Below are 21,068 nucleotides of genomic sequence, written 5' to 3'. Positions count from 1 at the left end.
GAGAGACGGGCATGGTCCAGCTGCTTCAGAATATTTACACCGAGAGGATTCAACCTTGCTGGCTGATGAGTAGCTATTACTTGTGACAGGAGTCTGAGCAGTCAGCCGACTCCCAGCCAGCCAGTCGGCCACCAGGACACATATGTTTTGCCCTGGCTCTCTGTGCCTGCAGCTCAGCAGGCTCTGAGGGTCCCCAGTAAGCCTTATAGGTCTACCCAACCCAGATTCGCACATGTTCCTCGTGGAACACTTCACACTCCATTCCTCGACAAGGATCTGGCCATGTGGAAATGAAGATGAATAAGAAAAGCGAGGGTTAATTGCAGTTTCTTCTGCTTCAGCAGCAAGGCATAATGAGCTTATGTTGATCATGTTTGGTGTCTAGTTAGCATAATAGAGAAAGCTGATGTTCCCAGTGAACCTGGCACCTGACAAATTCTAAAGCTAAAATGATGTTTGTTTATAAGCCATTAGAAGAAAAGAAACATAATTAGAAATCTTTGAGATTACACTCATGCCAATCAATCAGTTCTAGCTTCTTTCCAGTACACCCTAATTACCTCATCAAGACGTCTAAAGAGCAATCGATAGTAATTATCTGATTACTATAGATCTTCATTATGTCCAAATTATCTCCCTGGGATGTCTAAAAGAAGATGCATTGTATTCTGGGAGAAAATTGTACCCAACAATGTAGAATCCACACCCCATTCCTACAATCAACATAGATTGCTGGAGGATATGGAGAACATTATCAGTTTTCTTGGCAGGGAGGACTAGTGAAAAAAACCTAAACTGCCTATTGGCCATGACCTTGAAATCAAGAAATCTAATACCACATTTAAATGAGGAGTCTGGGTGGGAGTCAGCCCAAGAATAGGACTCAGTCCTTGGTTTCTTTGGCATTCACCTCAAAAGGCATAATTAAGAGTTCTCACTAATGGGGAAAGATGGCGTTGGCTTGAGCCTTTTTTGAAAGTACCAAGTAAAATGCCATTTCATTTTATTTTATATTATTTTATTTTATTTTAAAGATTTAAAGATTTACTTATTTATTTTAGAGAAAGAGAGTGGGGGTGGGGAAGGGCAGAAGGAGAGAGAATCCCAAGTAGACTGCCTGCTGATCAGGGAGCCAGACAACGGGTTTGATCTCATAACCCCGAGATCATGAGTTGAGCCAAAATCAAGAGTTGGAAGCTTAACTGACTGAGCCACCCAGGCACCACAGTAAGATGTCATTTATTTTAAAGATAAGGGAGCTAGAGAACACATCTCCATAGTCTTAAGCTCTCTGTTTTTCCATCAACCAGGAATGACACAAAGTGGCTGCACAGAGCTGGGAGAACCTAACTTTTTTGTCCCCTTTGATTAGACACAAACCCTGGTGAAAGATAAACTGTCCATCGGGATGTACCATGCTTACAGCCGAGGTCCTCTCCAAACACATCTGACTGCCTATGCCTATCAGTCAAAAGATTGAGCATGCATTTTATGCTTTTTTTTATAAATGATATAGTAACATGTCAGTAAATTACTGTATTACATTATAAAATACACATAAGGTTAAGAGGATGAGCCAAGATGAATAAACACAAAAGTATTATTACCTTTTTGGTCCCCAAAGTTCATTGGGCCTGGGGTGTGTGAGGTCATTTTCAAGACACTGACTTGGGCAGATGTCTTTTCACTGCTAACTCTGGGAGAAATCAGCCCTCGAGTAAGTGATTCAGTAAGAAGAATCCTTACCAAACTTAAATTTAATGTTCTTCCTGAGAAGTGGCAACAGATCTCACACCCAGGGTGTTCGACTTCAAGGAAACATAACAAAATAAAGGAGGAGACCATAGCCAAACCACAAATTGAAAATATTAAAGTGAATTAAAGATATTGTAAGTGATAAATAAAACACCTCCTTGGAAACTACAACCATCTAAAAGTACACAAGTCAGAGATGACTTGACACATACAACAAATCCACATACAGGTTTGAACTTCACGTGTTCTCTTACATACCAGGTTTTTCTGACAAGGATAGGACATGACTGCAAATGTATTTGCTCTTCCTGACAATTTTCTTTTCTTTTTTTTTTTTTTTAAAGATTTTATTTATTTATTTGGCAGACAGAGATCACAAGTAGGCAGAGAAGCAGGCAGAGAAAGAGGAGGAAGCAGGGTCCCCGCTGAGCAGAGAGCCCGATGTGGGGCTCAATCCCAGGACCCTGGGATCACGACCTGAGCCGAAGGCAGAGGCTTTAACCCACAGAGCCACCCAGGCACCCCCCTGACAATTTTCTTAATAGCATTTTCTTTTCTCTAGCCTTCTTTATGGTAAGAACACCGTGCAAAAAGCATACAACATACAACACATGTTAATGGGCTATTTATGTGATTGGTAAGGTTTTCAGTCCACAGGAGGCTATTAGTAGTCAAGTTTTTGGGAAGTCAAAAGTTATATGCAGATTTTCAACTGCCTGGGGGCTCAGTGCCTATAACTCCCACAGTGTTCAAGGGGCAACTATATAAATCTTACATCAGAAGAAAGAAGAAGCAAGCCCACTTGACACACTAGTCAGGCTTGTGCCCTGTATTGTTACGTTTTTCACTGTCTTAATCTCAGACATGTTATAACAGACCCCACTTAAAAATATTCCATAACTTATATTTCAAAAGGCTTGATTTTCTGAATTCCTTCAGCATGAAATCATTTTATTATACATATGATACACAGAAGGAAAAGGACATAAAAATAACAAACGTATGAATCAATAAGATATAGCTTTACAGTTAAATACTTTCGTCTCCTTAATCTTCCTGAGAACATTCATTCAACATCAGTAAAAAGCACATGGCCTGCTGGAAACCGTGTCAAGCTCTGGGGTACGAGCCCTCAACCCTGCCTCATACCCCTCAGGGAGGGGAGATCGCTATGTAAACATGTGACCCCAACATTGCGCTCAGCCCCAAGACAGCTTCCAGACAGCTGCTTTTGGATCACACAGTTAGGAAATATCTTGAGAGATAATATTATGAGAGAATAAGAACAAAATATATTTAAGTCAAAGGATTTAGTTAGACTTTCGAAAAATGTAGTGATCTTGGAAAGAAATGCCATCGTAGGAATTAGGATCATCTAGGCTCTTTGTTCTCAGAAATATAAATGTTATCTTCCTTTGCAAAGGCTGACCTCCCTCTTGGCAGGTCTCCCCCCTCAGGGTCCTGTTTGGTTCTGGGTGACTCTATCTGGGTGACTGTTGGTTCTGGGTGACTCTGCTTTGATGAGTTTGCTCTGTTTCTACGAGAAGGAGTCACTTTCTGACTTCCTTTGTCACAGTGGTCTTCAGCCCTGTAACTTAACCTTGAGCAGGCCCTCTCAGGAGTCAGTTATTGGCAGAGGTGGGAACACACGCCAGTCCCCAGTCACACAGTCACCAGGAGCAAGCCCCTGTGTGAGTCTGATGCCAGGACCTGAGCAATCCTGCAGGATGGCTGCTTCCCCAGCCCAGTGGCTGCCCAGGGCAGGCTCTTCAGTGGCCCTGAGTGAGGGCTGTATTGATTCAGGGGGCCTGTGAGGGATCGCTTGAAAGGCAGGGACAAGAGATTCCACAGTAGAAACAAGCGGCTTTCACAATAACCAATTAAACCAAGACATTATCCATGCCAAGCCATTAGCCTGGGCCACTTAAGAGCCACAATAAATCTGAACTGTTTTAAAGGCCTGTGTGAACGTACAGATGGAGCACCACTGGCCGGTACCCAGATCGCTCCCAGGCTCTTAGCCCAGAGGATCAGCTCTCATGAAGGCAGCCCAGGACAAGGCGAGCGGCAGGAGCCTTACAGCTCCCAAACTCTGGTCTTTCTAACCCCAGAATTTTTCATGCTGCTTTACTTCAGGGGTTAGACCACCTCCACTTCAGGGCCGCTGGAGTATCAGTCTCCCAGCTAGTGGCATGGGAGAGCCCCCGGAGCAACACAGATGCTGGCGGAGATGCTCAGGGCGCAGGTTTCAAAATGCAGGAAGTCTCTGCCTGAGCGGACCCTGTGCCAGGGAGTGTGTGAAGCGCTGGGCCCCTGGCCTGTTCTCCACGCTCTGTGCTCACCCTCCTTCTGTGCAAGAACCTGCCTCCTCTCTTCCCTCCCTTCTCTGAATTATACGGCCTCCTTGGTTGTAGCTTCCAGCTCCTCAAGGAGAGCTTGTTTTAGCTTCCAGCTCCTCAAGGAGCGCTCATTCCTTTTGTGGGTTACTAGCTTTTAGCCTTCTCCCCCTCAAGCCCCTTCACTTTCCTCACTGCCCTCCCAGCAATTCTTTCCTGTCCTTATGAGAAATCGTATCAGCTAGAGAAGGGAGGAAACAAATGATTAAACTCAAATCTCATATAATGCATTAAGATTTCTTCTGGAAGAGAAGGCTGGAAGGAGGTGAAATCAAGGCTTTCTTTTACGTTGTCTGGCTTTGTTCTCTGCATCGTGTGGATGTGATTTGTCTGTTCACTCTTTATTCCTGACGGAAACACATAGCCCCAATTCGGCCGGCCGTATTGAGGGCTGCCAAGGAGACCGGGGCCAGCATTGGGAACCCAAGCTTTGTGAGGATGAGCTTTTTCAGCCTGGGGACAGCTGGGCAGAGAGGGGACCACACTCCACGCTCCGAGCCCGGCGCTAGACCAGACACTGGAGACCGAATTGCACAATTCACACCCTGAGCCGCACCTTCACCATGCTTCTACCACATGGGCCAGGGGTCTCAAGAGCCCAAACCAGGCGACATTCAGCCTGCCACACATGCTCCAAAAGACCAGCTCTCAAGTGTTGTGCTGGCTTAGTTTAAAAGAAATCGCATCTTCATTCCGTCTTTATGGAACCTGCCTTACTCCTGATCATTCTCTAATTCCACGCCGAGACCTGCCCTTGTCACTGGGGATGAGAAATTTCTCTTTTTGCTGCCAAGGCTCTCTGTGGCTCTCACAGCTGTGGGCCTGCATGCTTCCCAAACACAGGCCACAGAGAGTGGCTGTCCTTCTCTGCTGGTCCCTGCCAGCTCTTCAGCCAAGCTACTCTCCATTCTGGCCAGTTGACTCCCCTCCTCTGGCCACAGAGCCCAGAGGCCAGCCCTCGGTCATCTCTGCCACCTGCTCGGGTCACCACCACTGGCTCTGCTACCTCTTCTTCCTGTGCTCACACCGGGGTGCTGTGCTCTCCTCTCTGAGTGTGTCTGCTGTGCTCCATCCCTCATGATAACAAGGCTGGACTCTGGGGACTGTGGACAAACATTCCCCATCGAGTCACCCGGTTTCCAGGGCTCTGCCTGCTGCTCCCGCAGCTACCGCCGCCACCGATGCTCGGTCTGAGCTGCCATGTCTGGCCTGCCTGGTCAGGGTGTTTTGTGACATGTTTAAAGCAAAATGGCAAAGGGGAGGGGGCACTCGAGGAAGCAGCTGTGTCACCTGTCCCCCTCTGAGCGTACTTCTGAAGAAAAGATGATCTCTCACATCTCTGGAATTAGGAATAGGGCTTTTGAGGTTGTTCAAGAACCTCTGGAGCCATCTTGTTTTACTTTTCACCACTGAACTTGCCATTTTTAAATTTCTACGTTAGTTTCTAATTTTGCCATAAGAAATTACCATAGGCTTCATGACTATAGACAACTCACATTTATTATCTTACAGTTGTGTAGATCAAAAGTCTGATCCTGGTCCCACCGAGCTACAGTCAAGGTGTTGTTAGGGCTGCCTTCCTTTTTGGAAGCTCTAGGGGAGAATTTGCTTTTCTATCTTTCCCACCTTCCAGAGGTTGACTACATTCTTGGGCTCAGTGTCCCCTTCCTCCATCTTCAAAGTCAGCAATGGCACATCTCTCTGGTCTCTCTCCCATGGTCATGGCTCCCTAGACTATAGCTGAGAGAAGTTCTCCACTTTCACACAACATGTAATTACATTAGACCCACCCAGAAAATCTAGTATAATCTCTTCATCTCAAGGCCCATTAATCATATCGGCAAAGTCCCTTTTACCATGTAAGGTAAGATATTTGGAGGTTCTGAACATTGAGTACAGATATTTTGGGGGGCCTCTATACTGCCTACCACAACTTTTATTTTTTTCCTCTCTTTTCCTTCTCTCTCAGAAAATAAACTCAACATGGCAGGTCATTTCCAAAATATATGGTAGGGTCAGGGCCAAGACTCATGAGAAGGTAATAAAGATTCAGTTTAAGTTTAGATTCACCAAGAAGATCCCTATTTCCATATGGCTGATGAAATAGCCTGCTCACAAACCTGAAACTCACCTCACAATTAGATCACGACTAGATTTAGTATCCTCATTGAGCCATTATCCTCAAAATGCTGTTCTATCTAAATGTCTAGCTAGGAATAAGGAACATCATCAAATACTGTTTGTGCTAGGAAATTTAATAACTTTAATCTCCTTGAATCATCTAAGGGTCTCTGATGTAGACCAAAGGACTGTTAGTCAAAGAGGTCAAGTTCAATGACCAGAACCACGGACCTGAGGAGGGGCAGAACTAATCGCATTCAGCAGCCTACTCCAAGCTTCCCTACCACACCATACTTCCTCCCATACACTCAGCAGAAGGTTAAGGGAAACATATTTGCAATCTTTAACACACTGTTTGGTGTTGTCCAATACTTGTGTTACATGTACAAATATATTAACTTAATTGCAGAGACCAGCATCCTGAAATTATAAAACACAGGTCAAGCTAGTTTTGAGGCTATTTGAGGGAACTGAAAGAAAAGATAAGGCTAATGGGGCCAATTTAAGAGAAGGCCAGCCTTCACAAACCTGGAAGAGGCAGGCTGGAGGTGTGCTGGGTTCTGCGGGGTCACAGCTGCCATGCAAGGGGCGTCAAAGGACAGTGGGAAGGATTAGCAGCAGGAAGAAGACAAAAGCTTCTCCGGGCTACCTGCAACCTTCTGCAGCTGCAGCTCAAGAGACAGTATTGCACAGCTCTCAAGGAGACCTCCCACTTCTTCTCGTTTTCAGCATTTCTTTCATTTTCTCTTCTTTTCCACATAATATAATCTTTCACGGAATTTCTATACTCTAGACCGCAGCCTGAATTAGGGTACGTGAAAGCTGAAGAAATCCAAAGAAGGCTCTTCTCCATGCCAAATGACTACACGAAGAGAGCCAGCTTATGTTAATTTACATATTCAGTTCCTATCATATGTACATTTGTCAGCAATTCAATAAACATCACATGCTGTCTGTAATGTATGCAAATAACTCTTCTTTTAAGTTCTGAATCTCAGGGTTTATGATAAACCTATTTATTACAAAAGGAAAATCTCAGAAACAGTACCCTCAGGATAGCGGGACAGAAATGCCTTATTTCCACATAGATGTCTGTTTCTCCCTGGGTGTTTCAAAACTTACTGACATATAATCTTGTTCTGTGCTAATTTCTGGTCTTTTTATATTAGGATTTAAGTCTTTGCAAATAACGAGAGAACACCAGTATTATTACTTTAGTCGCCTGAAGAGGTGGGAAGCAGAAAAACTGATTTTTAAAGATTTTATTTATTTGAGAGGGAGAGTGAGCGGGAGAGAGAGGAAGAGCGAGAGCGAGTGTGAACATGGGTGGGGGAGGAGTCGAGAGAGAGGGAGAAGCACACTCCCTGACCAGCAGGGAGCCCGATGTGGGGTTCAATCCCAGGACACCAGGATCATGACCCGCGGTGAAGGCAGACGCTTAACCTACTGAGCCACCCAGACATCCCCAAAACTCTGATCTTTGATCCAACTCCGTCTTTACAATAGATGGGACCTCTCTGTGAGAGCCAAGAATGGCCTCTGAACTGTTTTTACAATCCCTACCATCTCTATCTTTCTGTGTGAACTCCCCCTCACTGCTCCCACTGGTCCTTCAAGCACTTGCATGGGAGAAAAACCCACCCAAAAGGTGGATGAAAGAACCCCCTGTCTCCCAGTATCCTTGACTTTTATTTTAAAACTCACCTCTGGCATCCTAATTCTCAGCAATTCTTCTCAACTCTTAAACACAGCTTTTAAGTTTCAGGTGACCACTTTTGCCTGCAGGCTTAACAAAACTCAGAGAAAGTGTCCTCAGGGCTGCCAAACTCAAAGAGCTGGGTGGGAAGATGAAAGGATGCTCCCGGTTTGCTTGAGACGGACTGATGGGGTGGTCTCTTTTTTTCTTTTCCCCTCCCCATCCACATGGACACTGTAAGCTCATATGACAAAAAGTGGGAATTAATATTCTCGATATGTTCACTCCCAGACACTGGGCCACAGGTTTTTCCAGTAGCTCTGCAGACTGTGTAATTCTGAACCTCTGAGAATGAGTGGCCCGCTGGGCTCCCCCCTCTGCCCCAGTCCAACCTTCTGAGACGGTTTCCACAATTCCGAAGCAGTCCCCAGGACACAGTGGTAACGAAAAGAAAATATCAGGTCTGGGGAGACCCACTTTTGGTCCTGTGCCATCTGCTGCTTGGAGATGGAGGGCTAGAGGAGCTGGATTAAAGCCCAAACAAGGAAGCAGAGTTCCTTTGCATCAGAGCCCAGAATGGCTGAGGAGAGGCTGAAAGAAAAGGTTTGAAGAGTGAAGGTCAGGAGCTAAGAGAGGGTCCCTCGAGTGGGCAGTAGGAGGCAGGTCACTGTGCAGCATGGAGGGGCTGCTGTATAAACAGGGATGTGGGGAGAGAGGAAGGGAACCAGAAGAAGCGCTCTGTGAGATCTGAGGCTTCGAGAAGGGATAAGTGGAAGGAGCGCAGAGAAGCAGGGGAGGCATAATTGAGGGCAGCTACTTTGAGAGTAGAGGAGACTCAAGTAGACATTTATGATTTTCAGAGCAACTCAGCAACCTAGAAGTAGACCCAGAGGGCTTGTTCAGGGCTGGTCATTTTTAGCTGTGGAAGTGAGAAAAACCTGCAGCAGCTCTAGCTGGCAAGAGATTTAGAGTAGAAGTGAGTTCCCTGGAGATCCGGAGGAGAGCAGAGGAGGGTTTGTGGCAGGACGTCAGGAAAGATTGAGGGAGGTCTTCCCTGAGAACCAAGGGTGGCCCGTGTGCCTTTTGTGAGTGAGAGATGAAAGATCAGAAACCAGGAGCTTCACAGGTGAGGATCTTGGCACGTGGAGATGCTAATGAGGGTGAAATCCAGAGCACACCTACACTGGCCGAAAGATAACGTAGGATGCTGTGAAGGTTACCAGAATAACTCGGGGCAAAGAACTGTGATTCATGGTGACTTTGAATCTGAGAGTTTGATAGGAATAAAATGAGTGGAAAGAAAGACCCTGAGGCAGGTACTGCTGGGCTGGGGGTAGGCACTGGGGGATTCGGGGCTAGGGAACTGAAATAGATCACGAATGGCAGAACAAAAGAACCAGAAGGGCGGTAGAAAAAGCCAGCCCTCCAGATCGAACAATGCCCCAGAAGTGGTCTTGAAAAGGACCGGACCAGAACTCCTCCTCTTGGCCGTGGCATTAGCTCAAGGGAGTGGTCTTCATAGCAGGGACTGTGAGGGAGACCCTGTTACTCGGAAGATCCAGGTGCGGTTAACGTGAGTAGGTGAAGGAACGGTGGAGAGCGCGATTCAGGATGTAGGGAAGTTTGTCCTTAGTAGGATTAAAGTTCCAGAAAGATCTGTGCAGGTGTTAAGGAGAACAGCTCTTAATCTTAGATGCACAAAAGAATAACCCAGAGAGTGCGCAAAGAAAAGTCCCAATACCCACACCAATTAGGTCCGAACCTTCGGGTTGGGAGCCTGGAGCAAGTCTTTTTTTTTTTTTTTTTTCTTCTTTTGAGCAAGTCTTTTTTGAAGCTTCTCCAACTGAGTCTTCTGTGCCAGGCTGGAGAGCTACTGATTGAGGAAGGATGAGAGTGGGGAGGGGGGAGCCGGTGGGCCGGAAGGAGGAAGAGGTATTAGCAAAGGTCGTATTTATAGGCGATGGGCGTTAGAGAAGCAGAGAGATGGCAGAGATTGGTGGGGAGCCCTGGCAGGCAGGGTGCCAAGATAGCAGAATTCAGGTAAGAAAGGGCCTTTCTAAAAATCAGCCCCAAGGTTCCAATTCAAGCACGGATGTTAGGCAGCGTTTCTGGGACCGAACTAATTGTCTCTTCAGTATGTCGGCTAGACCGTTTACCTATAACTAGGATTTTGGTATTTTTACATTATTAAAAGGCCATGAGGTGCAGGAAAGCCTTATCCATTATTCATATTTGTTTCAGGCTAAGTGCTGGATGCCCAGATGCTGAGAATTTATAAATGTCTATTTGGAAAGCACTGGCCATGATGCAAACTGCTCCAGGGTTGTGTTTACTGCTTAAACCTGTTTGTCAGTCTTTCTTGGTGTTGGCCATTTGCATTTCTTTTCACCAATTAAAACAATTAAAATTATTTTATTGAATTACTACCTTTTCTTGCACAGATTTGTGTGTTTCTCTTGGGAAGAAAGGTCGAGAGTACCTAAGTATGAGAACTATGTGAATGAATATAAAATATGTGTATCAAACATTTCAAATATAATGTAGAGCTCCAAAGTGTGCTTTTCACAATGATTTTTCTCAGAATGGTTAAAAGATTTGCCTTAATCAGATCCCACAGCTCCACTACAAATACAGTTTTCCCTATGCAGAATTTAAGCCTAGGATGATTTCTATCCTGACAGGGCCTTAGAAGCAGCACATCTGCAAGGAATGTAAAAGAAAGAACCATAAGCTTGACACCACAGCTGCGCTTTCCTATCATTTATTCAACATCACAAACTCTTACAAGGTCACCCATCAAAAATAGATCCTGTGTCTCATCCTCTCCGTGGACCCAACCTGCCACACTCTGCTTTCATGACCCAGAACTACTTTCTGGATGGGAATTCCAGAAGGAAATACTTTGATGTGTAGAAAAAAAATTCTTCCCTTGGTTTCCTTGACACATTTTTTTCTTCCATGTCTCCTCTTCCTCCTCTGGGTTCTCATCCTTCTATAGCTCCCTCTGCTGGCTGCCCTGGCTCACCCCCTGCAAAGGCAGGGCTCCCCATTGTCCCCTGTGTTTAGGGTGTGGCTCTTCCAGCAACTCACATTACAGACGGGGAGTGGGGAGGATCTAGCCTGCAGCCAGCTGCCTGGGCTTGAAGCCTGCTTTCTCCATTCAACGGTTGTGTGCCCTAGAACAATTTACTTAATTTTTCTTTGCCCTGAATTGAACATCTGAAAAATGGGGTTAATGGTATCTTACAGGGTTGCCGTAAAGATTAAATGAGTTAATAAGCATTTAGAATCGTGCCCAGCACATAGGGAGTTCTTGGTAATGCTTGTCATTTTCAACGAGGTTGCTTGTCTTATCCCTCTGCTCTCTGTTGATAGTCTCCCTGATCACAGGGATGACACATATCAATATTACATCATTCATTCCTGAGTCTCTACTTCAGGATCTGCTCTCTATCCAGAAAGCCACACCTGGATTTCTAACTGTCCCTGGACATCGTGGTCCTGATGTCTAAGGCAAAACTCTAGTTTGATATTCCTCAAAGCAAAGTCACCCTGTCCACACCCTAGAGCTACCTGCCCCGAAGCATCTGCTGTTACTTAGAGGCACCTCCGATCTTCTGCTCTGCCCATGCACTGTGGGTCACCAGGTCCCACAGGGGTTCCTATAGATCCTTCCACAACTCATTCCCTTCTCACTCCTCCATCCTCCGCCCAGATCTACCACTCTTTTCTTCTTGACGCTATCTTTTCACTGATGTCAGACGAATATTTCCAATGTATATTTCCAATCACATCTTTCACTGGTGGTAATCTGTCCACTGGCTCTCCAGTAACTCAAGGCGCTGAGTCTCAACTCCTCTCTCTGGCAGTTGAGGTTCACTCAATAAAACTCCTATGTATCATTCCGGGCTTCCCGGAAATAGCATGCTCATAGGAAGTCTGTATTTACTGTTCCCTCTGTGTTTCTTCCCGCTGTTCTCTTCATCTTGGTATTTTGTATTTTTTTCTCATGATGCTGGTCAAACCCTCCCTTTCATTTGGGCCGATTTCAAATATCATCTCTTTTCCACATGTCCTAAAAATGATACTATGCCCCCACCTCTCCTGAACTGCCTCCCGTAGAACTTTGCATTCATCTCTAGCATTTATCGGACTCTGACTTGTCTCCCCATCCTTGGCATACTTCTTTTATTCCTCCTTCTAGATTATAACTTCTTCAAAGCCACTCTATCCTTTAAAGCTTCAAATGGGATAAAATGAATCGCAATAATAGCACCAGGAATTAAGCTCATTTATTCTGCAAAGCAGCAGCCTGTTGTCAAATGCTAACCTTCCTCACAGTCCTCATAAAAAGAATGGGGAAGCATATAAATGAAGTGGCACACAAGAGGAACATACAGTGTGAGCAATTACGCCAATTCCTTTTATAGGAAGCACACAGCTGAGATAAACATGGAAGCACATTATTTACCATCCACATCTCGTTGCCAAATTCTTCTACTTCTTCTAAATTTTTCATTAAAGGAAATCAAGGAAGGTAAACAAAAGTAGCCCTTGGGAGGAATCAGCACAATGGAAACCACTCATTTATCAGCATGGCCTAAGAGAAATGTCTTTTTTTTTTTTTTCCTCCCAACTGCATCTTTTGGGGCTAGACGCTTAGGTTCACGCATTGGGCGTGAACCCACACACATACACACACGCACACACACACACCCCTTCTCTGGGTGTGCTCCAACCACATCACATGTTGGCTTTGGTGTGAAGGGAGAGGAGGAGGTTTGGCAGGAGGGACGTACCTTCAGGGCATCCTGCGTATCGTCCAGACAGTAGACTCGAACACTGTACTCCAGAGAGGAGCAGCAAAGTGGCCCGAAGATAGCCAGCTTCAGGCGCTTCGCAGCAGCTTTGGTGGTGGACTGCCCGACCAGGGCATAGGTGCTAAGGTTCTCCGTGAGGAGGTGGCAAGCCTCTGCATCCAGCTGAATGTAGCAGGGGGTGGTGAAGTTCTCCTCCCCAACCACCACCACATCCTGAAGGAGAGGATGAAAGGAGCCGTGACTGAGCCACTGTGGGTCCTGGGGCCGCCACACTGGCAGCCAGGCAGACACAGCCACATCTCTTCTGCAAGTGTGATCATCCTTTTCCCTGTATTTTTTTTTTTCTTTCTTCGGCTTTATTATACCCTATTTCCATTCTTAATCATTGTCTCCATTGCCCTTGCCTTCATATTGCTAATATTTTTTATTTAGATGTCCCCTATTTAGCATTTTTTTTTTCCATCTGTGAGTCTACATTACTGGAATCGACATAAAATTCCAAAAGAAATTCATGAATTATCCTCTTAATTTCAGTGCACCTGAGTTTATTACTGATTTCTGAGAATTTAATGTTTGAATCTCTAAGGGTCTGACTGAATCTAGAAGTACTGTTTTACTTCAATGTCATTATAGAGTAGTAAGTTTTCCCTAAAAATCTAGGGGTTCAAAAAGGTTTAGAGAAATTAAGGAATTATGCAACACCATTCTACATTGTTTTCCCAAACTCACCTGTCAATTACTTTTCAAAGCAGTACACTGCTTTTCCTCAGTAATCTGGGCTGCTAGACCCTGGAGAAAGTACAATATAGCAAGCTCAATGCTTTTCTCTGGTAAAACAGCCTATCCTTTCAGCTTTTGAAAATATTTAGCAAGAAATAAAAATAAATGGAAGTGCTGAATATTGTTAAAATAGTTACAAACTCAACTAAGTTTTGATTTATGCAAATGGCTCAAGCCAGAGAAGAAAATCATTTGAAAGGCCAAGTGTAGGACCTATAAACCAAGGGTCAAAATTCCGCATGCATCTCGGGGCAGCCAGGTAATAGGAACTTGTGAAGCAGGTAGGGCAGAAGACAATAGGGAGTGGGGGAGACTGGGGCAAAGTGGAGCACAAGCCTGACTAAAGAGCTCAGCCTCTACTGGGCTCAGCTCATCATAGCTATGCAGACATGCAGACCCAGTGAGAAAACCACCCTGAATTTTTCAAGAGAAGCTGGAATTTCACATTTTTCATGTGAAATTTTCCAACTTTTAATTAATTCAAATTTAAAAGAAAACTTCATGTGGGAGAAATAAAATACATGTGTGGGCCTGATTCTGCCTCCCCATTAGGCTACTTTCTTTCCACAGAGGCAGGAACTACATCTGCTTTGATTCCCACAGCAGCTCAGTGGGCCTGGCTCATGGGGAGCAAATAGCTATTTGTCAAAAAAAGATGAATGAATGTGTCATCATAAATTGAGTCTCTGGGGCTGAACAAAGATATGAAAGAAGTTGCCACCTCGGGTGGTTGTTTATTAGCTAGGCCTTGCAACATCATCTGAACGACAGTGGTGGGGGGGTAATGCCATCCACGAAATCATTTCTTCAACTGTGCCTATCCTCAAAGATGAAGCTCAAACCGCACCGGTAAAGAGAGAAAGAAACTCAGTACCTTCAAGTTTATTTTAGCCCAAAAGGACACCTGAAAATAAGTTTTGTTTTGTTTTGTTTTTCCCCTCCAGCAGGGTGAGGGCAATCCTTGAAACGAATCCATGAAGCATGTCACAGAAAGCCCCCAGTAAGACATAGTAGAGAATAAAGATGCACCCTGTCCCTGCCGCAGGTCTAGGAGTGCATTCTTAAGCATCGCCCTGTTCTACTCTTCTTATTTCTTTGTTTCATTTTGTTGTTGTTGTTACTGTTATTGTTACTGAAGTCCAGAAATAAGGTAATAGGGTATCAAGCAGAGTCTTGCACAAACAATTCAGAATCACTTGAGATTAAGACTTTGGGATGTTTTCGAGATAAATCATTTCAAGCTTAAATGGACTGGAAGTTAGGTCTGGCTAAGTCTGGTCATAATTTAACATAAAGCATACACTTAGACTTTAGTTTTGGATTTTTGGTCCTCTGGCAAGGAGTGATCCCCTCATGTGGCCAAGAGAACATGTCCTTAAGAAGGAAATTATAGTAATCCCAGGGATGCCTTTCTAATTGTAATACTACTTTTTCCTATAATATTAAAGGCTTGACTCTTCATGTACATTTTTTTTCTAAAAATTTCTTTCCTAAAAGAAAAATACCACAAGTAATCACAAAGTATATAATATATAGGTTGGATGCTTTGTAATGATTACACGAAAATACAGGGGTAGCTTTCAAAACTATTAGACATTTTCAATGAACATATTCCTGAAATATGCCTTCTTTGGAATATTCTAAAATGTAATGTTTAAGTGGGCAATTTCCCACCTAAACAACAGATACTGTCTTTTCAAGGGATGACATGAAAATATGCAAGCTGGTTTTGTTTTTAGTTACTGGGTATAAAATCTTCATGGTAAACTAACAAATTCTTTTGTTTGTAACTTCGGGTGCTAATTGAAGAATTCTGATGTGAAGAACAGGATCTGTTTAAGGCACTAGCTTTAGGAAGTTATGATGGGAATCGCCACAGAGAGCCAAGACACCATAGGTGTTCTTCATTCTAGCAGAGCTTGGGAGAGGCACCCTTTCTGTTTTCCCAAGTTCAGTTCAGAAGAACTATATTCCCTGTATGCGTCTACAGTGTCTACCATTTTCTGTCCCAGGTGCAATGTTTTTCTACCTTCAAATTTCAAAAGTATATAGATGTTTCCTATCCTAAAACATAGTATGTATGTTCCAACAGGGACTTGTGTAAGACTCTCAAATATACTTTCCCCTAGGAGTTAGCAAATGCTTGACCACCATTTTCTTTGTGCCTACCCATCAGTAGATAGAGCATTCAGGAACCTGTCTCTCTCCCTCCTTCCCTTCTGCTCATACACTCTCTTCCCCTCTCTCTCTTCTTTTGAGTGTGAACTAAAATTCAATTCATGCTCTGCTTTCAAAATAAAAAGCTCCCCATAATTACTCCAGTTTGTTTGCATGATTTTTTCTTGTGTTCCGTCTTTATCCTAATGGATGCTCACCTCCCACTGTCCCTGTACTGCCTGGTTCTTGAGCTGTATCTTCCAGTCTTCGGTATTGGGATCTGCGCAGTGATGCATGGTGAGAATGACAGGGCGGGTCAGCAGAGCTCCGGGAGGCCCACAGCTCACCACAGGGGTCAAGAGTGTCTGGGTGTCTTCCATGGGAGGCCTAGGAGAAGAGCAGAGATTGGCACCGGTGACATTTGCATAGCATCCATTTACTACGTACTCATTGAGGTTTTTAGATCTGAAGTTTTACAAATTGTTTCTTCTTGGGAGTTTTTAATTTTTTTTGTTTTTTAGGTTTTTTTTTTTGTTTTTTTTTTTTTTTTTTTTTTTTTTTTTTTTTTTGTTGGAGGGAGAGGGAGAATTAAATGGGAAGAAATGTCCTTTATACCAAGACTTTATTTAGTCTTCATGACTGGAGATATTTATGGTAACAGTGAATCAGCCAGTATCTCTTTGATCTCCTTCCCCCAGACACAGGTCTGCCTCTGGTAATTTCCTCTGAATTCATGTACCAATACTTTTAGGATGGAACAAGAAGGAACAGAGTCCTTGGGAGATTACATAACCATCTTTTTTGATAATACTTGCCACTGCTCTCACAGGGTTTTACATACTTTTATTTTTTTAGGACCTAACTTGAGAAATACTTAAAAAAAAAAAAAAATCACTTCAGAGTAAGGACACCCTAGAGCTAAACTTCCAAATGACTTTCAGGAATAATCTAGGCTAGTAGAGCAGATTCATGCTTTCAAATATGACCAGAGAGAATATAGAACTGTATTCTATAGTTCTAGAATTTAAAATGAAATCTACTTGTATACTTCATACTCAGAGACTCTGGGTGGAAAGAACTTCAAAGATCTAAATTCTTTATTTCCACATTTTAAAAAATTGTCTTAAGACCTTTCCCTAACATGAGTGTAATCAACAAACAAAAGGAAAGATTAACCCAAGGTATCAGTTGATATGTGAGCAATAGTTCCAAATTATTGAATGGATTGCTCAAAGTCTTACAGCTAACAAGTGCTAGCACTGGGACTAAAGTCAATGCCTTCTGAACAACAATATTCATAACTTCTCTGTCAGAACAGTGTGGCTAAGAACTCTCGAACTCAAGAGTTCCAGAGGAGGCAGGGCCCTTGGGGTCAGCAAGCGCCACCGTCCATTCAAAGGAGGAACCCCTCTACAATATGCTGACATATGGATAGTGCTTCAAACACCTTCAAAATTGTACTCCACTCCTACTGGGGGACATCTCATCTATTACCAATTCAAATCTACAGAAAGTTCTTAGGATAAATGCAATTTGCCTTCCTGACACTTCTCTTCACACATCTTTGGCCTGCTTTCTCTCCACTTTGGCATCAGAGCCTTTCAAATATTTAGAGATTGTTATGATGCCTCTGAAAACTCTTCTTTATTTCAGACCAAATAGCCTCAATTTTTGAACTTCAACTAGAAAAGGATGGTTTCCAGATATCTCCCCATATTTCTATCTTCACTTTTATATAGATGTCTGTTAGTATTCCAATGTCTTCACCAAGCTGTGCATCTGGAAATGAATATTATGCTTACATAGCCAGCATAGTAGGCTACTATTTTCCTTGACTTGGAATATGTAGTTGTATAAATGCCTCACTGAACTGTTGCCTTAGATTATTCTCAGTCAAGTAATTATTTATAAATATTATTGCTGGCTTCAGTTACATAGGAAGATGGAGATAATATGGTTAAGCATCTCCTTTATAAAATGAGGCAATGGAACCCCAAGAAGATCAAGTAATTTGTTAAAGCTAACCACTCAGTGTATTCCTAACATGAAAGGCTCTTAGGCTAACTCTATAGTTTTGTGGTTGCAGTGATGGTTTTTGAACCTATGTACAGAAATTTGTATTTAGCTATTTAATTTCACCTTAAGATTCAGAGAAAATTCAGGTCATCTATTTCTTAATGCTGTCTTTCTTCCAAATATTGGCCAAATATCCCAGTCTTTTAGCCACTGTAAATCTAATATGCCTGCCATTTATGGTCTCGTTCTAATCATTGATAGCATTGTAGTACAAAAATATGGCAAAGACCTTTTCAAAAATACTACTCGAAGACTCTCTCCAGTCTGACATCAATAATCTGAATTTGTTGGTTTAGCCAAATATAAACCAGTTAAAAGATCCATTGCCCGATTCACATCTTTCCATTTTATTCACATGGATATTCTAGTGGACATATCAAATTCCCTTATAATTGTGATGGTCACTTAAGAAGGATTTTCCTTTAAGATTTTTTTCTTTGTTTATGGTTAATATATTAACTACTAAATAATCTAGAAGTTAGCTTATATCTATAGTTCACCCTAATTTAACACTCAATGAATGATGGCAGCTGACTATATATATATATATATATCTGTGTGTGTGTATTTGGAATACATATACTTGGAATACAATTCTCCACGGATCTTTCATGTTTCTGTATGTCTTTTCAAGACAACTATATAGCAATCACCTTAGAAGATAAAGATACTACTTATTTTTAGAGCAAATGGCAAACATGTCTACTTCCTATTATAAAAAACTCAAGTTCTCTAAGCTAGAGGTCCTTCCTAGAATGCAACCAATGAGTAGGTAGATATCATGTGATTTTTCTCTGCTTCTCCCTTTTGGATCTGAGGTGTTAGGGCTTGGCACAAAAATGGTAAAACTCTTGATTGTGCTTCTGCTGTGAGTAACAAACTGTCCTTTGTCTCTGACCCAGGAGTCTTGTGTCATCTATCAACATCCACAGAACTGTGGCAGCTATGGTAAAGAAAAATCCTTGAGAGTCCTTAGCTCTTGACAATTATTATCCTTTTGACATATTTTCTCCTTGGTAAGACTTGGTTATCACTGCTTCCTCTCATTCTAAAATTTTGCAAGGATCTCACCAACTTATGGCTTTTCTTTCTTCCTATTTAGAAAATAAAAATACTTTTTATCTCCTTTTAGTCTTTGCCATCTTTCTATCCTGAATGAATAATGACACAGTTTTATTAAAACTAAACTTATCAAAGTACTTAGAAATGTATTTTTTGGAATAAATGTATTTTTTGGAGTAATACAATTATTAAGAAGTCTTTACCATCCCCTTTACCCCTTAGTTTTCATTTCCCTTTAACCCAGTTTTTCTTCCTTCCTTCTACTCTGAAATTCATTCTCTTAACATGGGTGAAGTTCTGGTCTCACTGTGGCATAGTTAATATTATACTATCTGTCCTAAGCAGTAGCCTTATTCTTGCTAATTCTACTTTTTCTACCATGATGGAAAAAAACAAACAAACAAACAAACAAACCAGTGACTACATTTTTGTGAGCACTACTCTCACCTTTCAGTTACAAGTGTACCTTGAGAAGTGAGCATGAAACTTTTAAGGAAGGAGATTTAAGTGGAATCCATTTCAAGTGGTCCTTGCAATATAGTTGGAGATTGGAAACATCTGTCTCTCAGTCTGCTGTTAGCAGCCGGTGCTTGAGGCAGAAAGAGGAGGGGTTCTTCTCCTCACTGAGTTGGAACAGAAGGGAGCAGCCTCCCTGCTGGGTTGGGGAGCTGTCAGACCCGTACCCTCCAAGCACACCCCTGGCATGCAATATTGATGGGCACCATTCTTGGAGGAGGGACAGCAAGGGAAGGAAGGGGCAGTAGGTGTCAAAGGAATTTATTAACCCACTGAGGTACAAGAATGTAATGAATAAGGAAGTGGTGAAGCGGAATTCAAGATGGGGAATGAAACACAAAGAAGAAATCATGATAAGAATCTTTCCATTTTCAAGATGAAAGAAGTAGTGTTGAAACTGGAAACCTTTCCAAGCATACATGGAAGCAGTGACCTAGGGAAGATTCAAGATTTAACTGTGTGAAACCAAAGGTCACAACGTTTAAGTCCACAGTTCCTTTCTTTCCATGAAGAGAGGATAATAAAATACACAGAACAAAACTAGTAGAAAATACATATAAATAAGCCTGACTCGTGTTTTCTTTTTTTTTTTTTTAATTTTATTTATTTATTTGAGAGACAGAGATCACAAGTAGGTAGAGAGACAGGCAGAGAGAGAGAGGAAGAAGCAGACTCCCCGAGGAGCAGAGAGCCCGATGTGGGGCTCAATCCCAGGACACTGGGATCATGACCTGAGCCGAAGGCAGCGGCTTAACCCACTGAGCCACCCAGGCGCCCCCTGACTCATGTTTTTGCAGTGGGCTCCACCCCTTATGTCACACGTGTTACCTGACATACTTCAGCGAACATTCTCTCAAAATGAACTGCAGATGACATGGAAATGAACACGGAGCAAAAATCAGCTGCAGAAGCAGCAATTAAGTCAAAAGTCAGTAAGGAACAATAATTAAAGTTTTCAAGGCTTTTCAATGTCCAGCGAGAATAATATGGTAAATGTTGGGTGGATTCTGAAGCCTCTGGGACAAAGTCCCTCAGAGAGGAGTTTGAGTTTCCTGTCAGAAAGATTTTTCTCATCCCTTGCTTGCTGTTATCAAGTGAGGAGAACTTCTACACAGAAGGGCATAATTTACAAAACTTTCATAAAAGCAATTGCATTTGCTGCTCACGGCACACCTGGAAGGATAAGTATTTATTTTACTTCTTTTTCAGGAAGAGGAAACTGAAATCTAGAGATATTAACACACTTGCCTACGGCCTCCAAACTAGTAACAGGCAAAGCTAGATTTCAAGCACAAGTGATTTAGTTTCTTTCACAGAGTGGTGTGTTTTGGGTGGTTTATCTGGGTTTAGGGCCTTGAGACTTTTTTTTTTTTTTTTTTTTTTTTTTTTTTTGCCTATTTGCTAGAGCAAGCTCAACATTACTTCTTGAAGAGAATCTGTCTCCTTCCACCTCTGTGGAGACAAGATGCCTTCTATTAACATACATGTCTTTTGTCAGGTCTCTCAGGATGACAATCCCACCCAAGCCTCAGCTGCCTTTTGAAGCACACGGTTTCACATATAACTGGCAACTTGAAATATTTGCACTCTGGGTATCTGACAGGGAATATCTAACTCAGTTGCTATCAAAAGCTCAATTGAGGAAAAAAAAATTATGGAAGCCGCTCTGAAGGGCTTGCCACCATTTCC

The 21,068-nt window shown here is 42.8% G+C and overlaps 1 protein-coding gene across 2 annotated transcripts in view; it reads right to left on the bottom strand.

The window, feature by feature from the left end:
- UNC5C (unc-5 netrin receptor C) overlaps positions 1–21,068 on the bottom strand; it is a 369,403-nt gene that overhangs the window by 16,331 nt on the left and 332,004 nt on the right. For both annotated transcript variants that reach the window (XM_059172547.1, XM_059172551.1), the window contains 2 exons: positions 15,944–16,112; positions 12,768–13,001 (listed from right to left, as the gene is read on the bottom strand). In XM_059172547.1, the coding sequence (XP_059028530.1) occupies positions 12,768–13,001; positions 15,944–16,112 (403 nt within the window). The remainder of the gene's footprint in view (positions 1–12,767; positions 13,002–15,943; positions 16,113–21,068) is intronic.

Source organism: Mustela lutreola, chromosome 1, assembly GCF_030435805.1.
Source record: "Mustela lutreola isolate mMusLut2 chromosome 1, mMusLut2.pri, whole genome shotgun sequence".
NCBI classification, from domain to species: domain Eukaryota; kingdom Metazoa; phylum Chordata; class Mammalia; order Carnivora; family Mustelidae; genus Mustela; species Mustela lutreola.
This window is presented reverse-complemented; position numbering and strand designations above follow the sequence as displayed.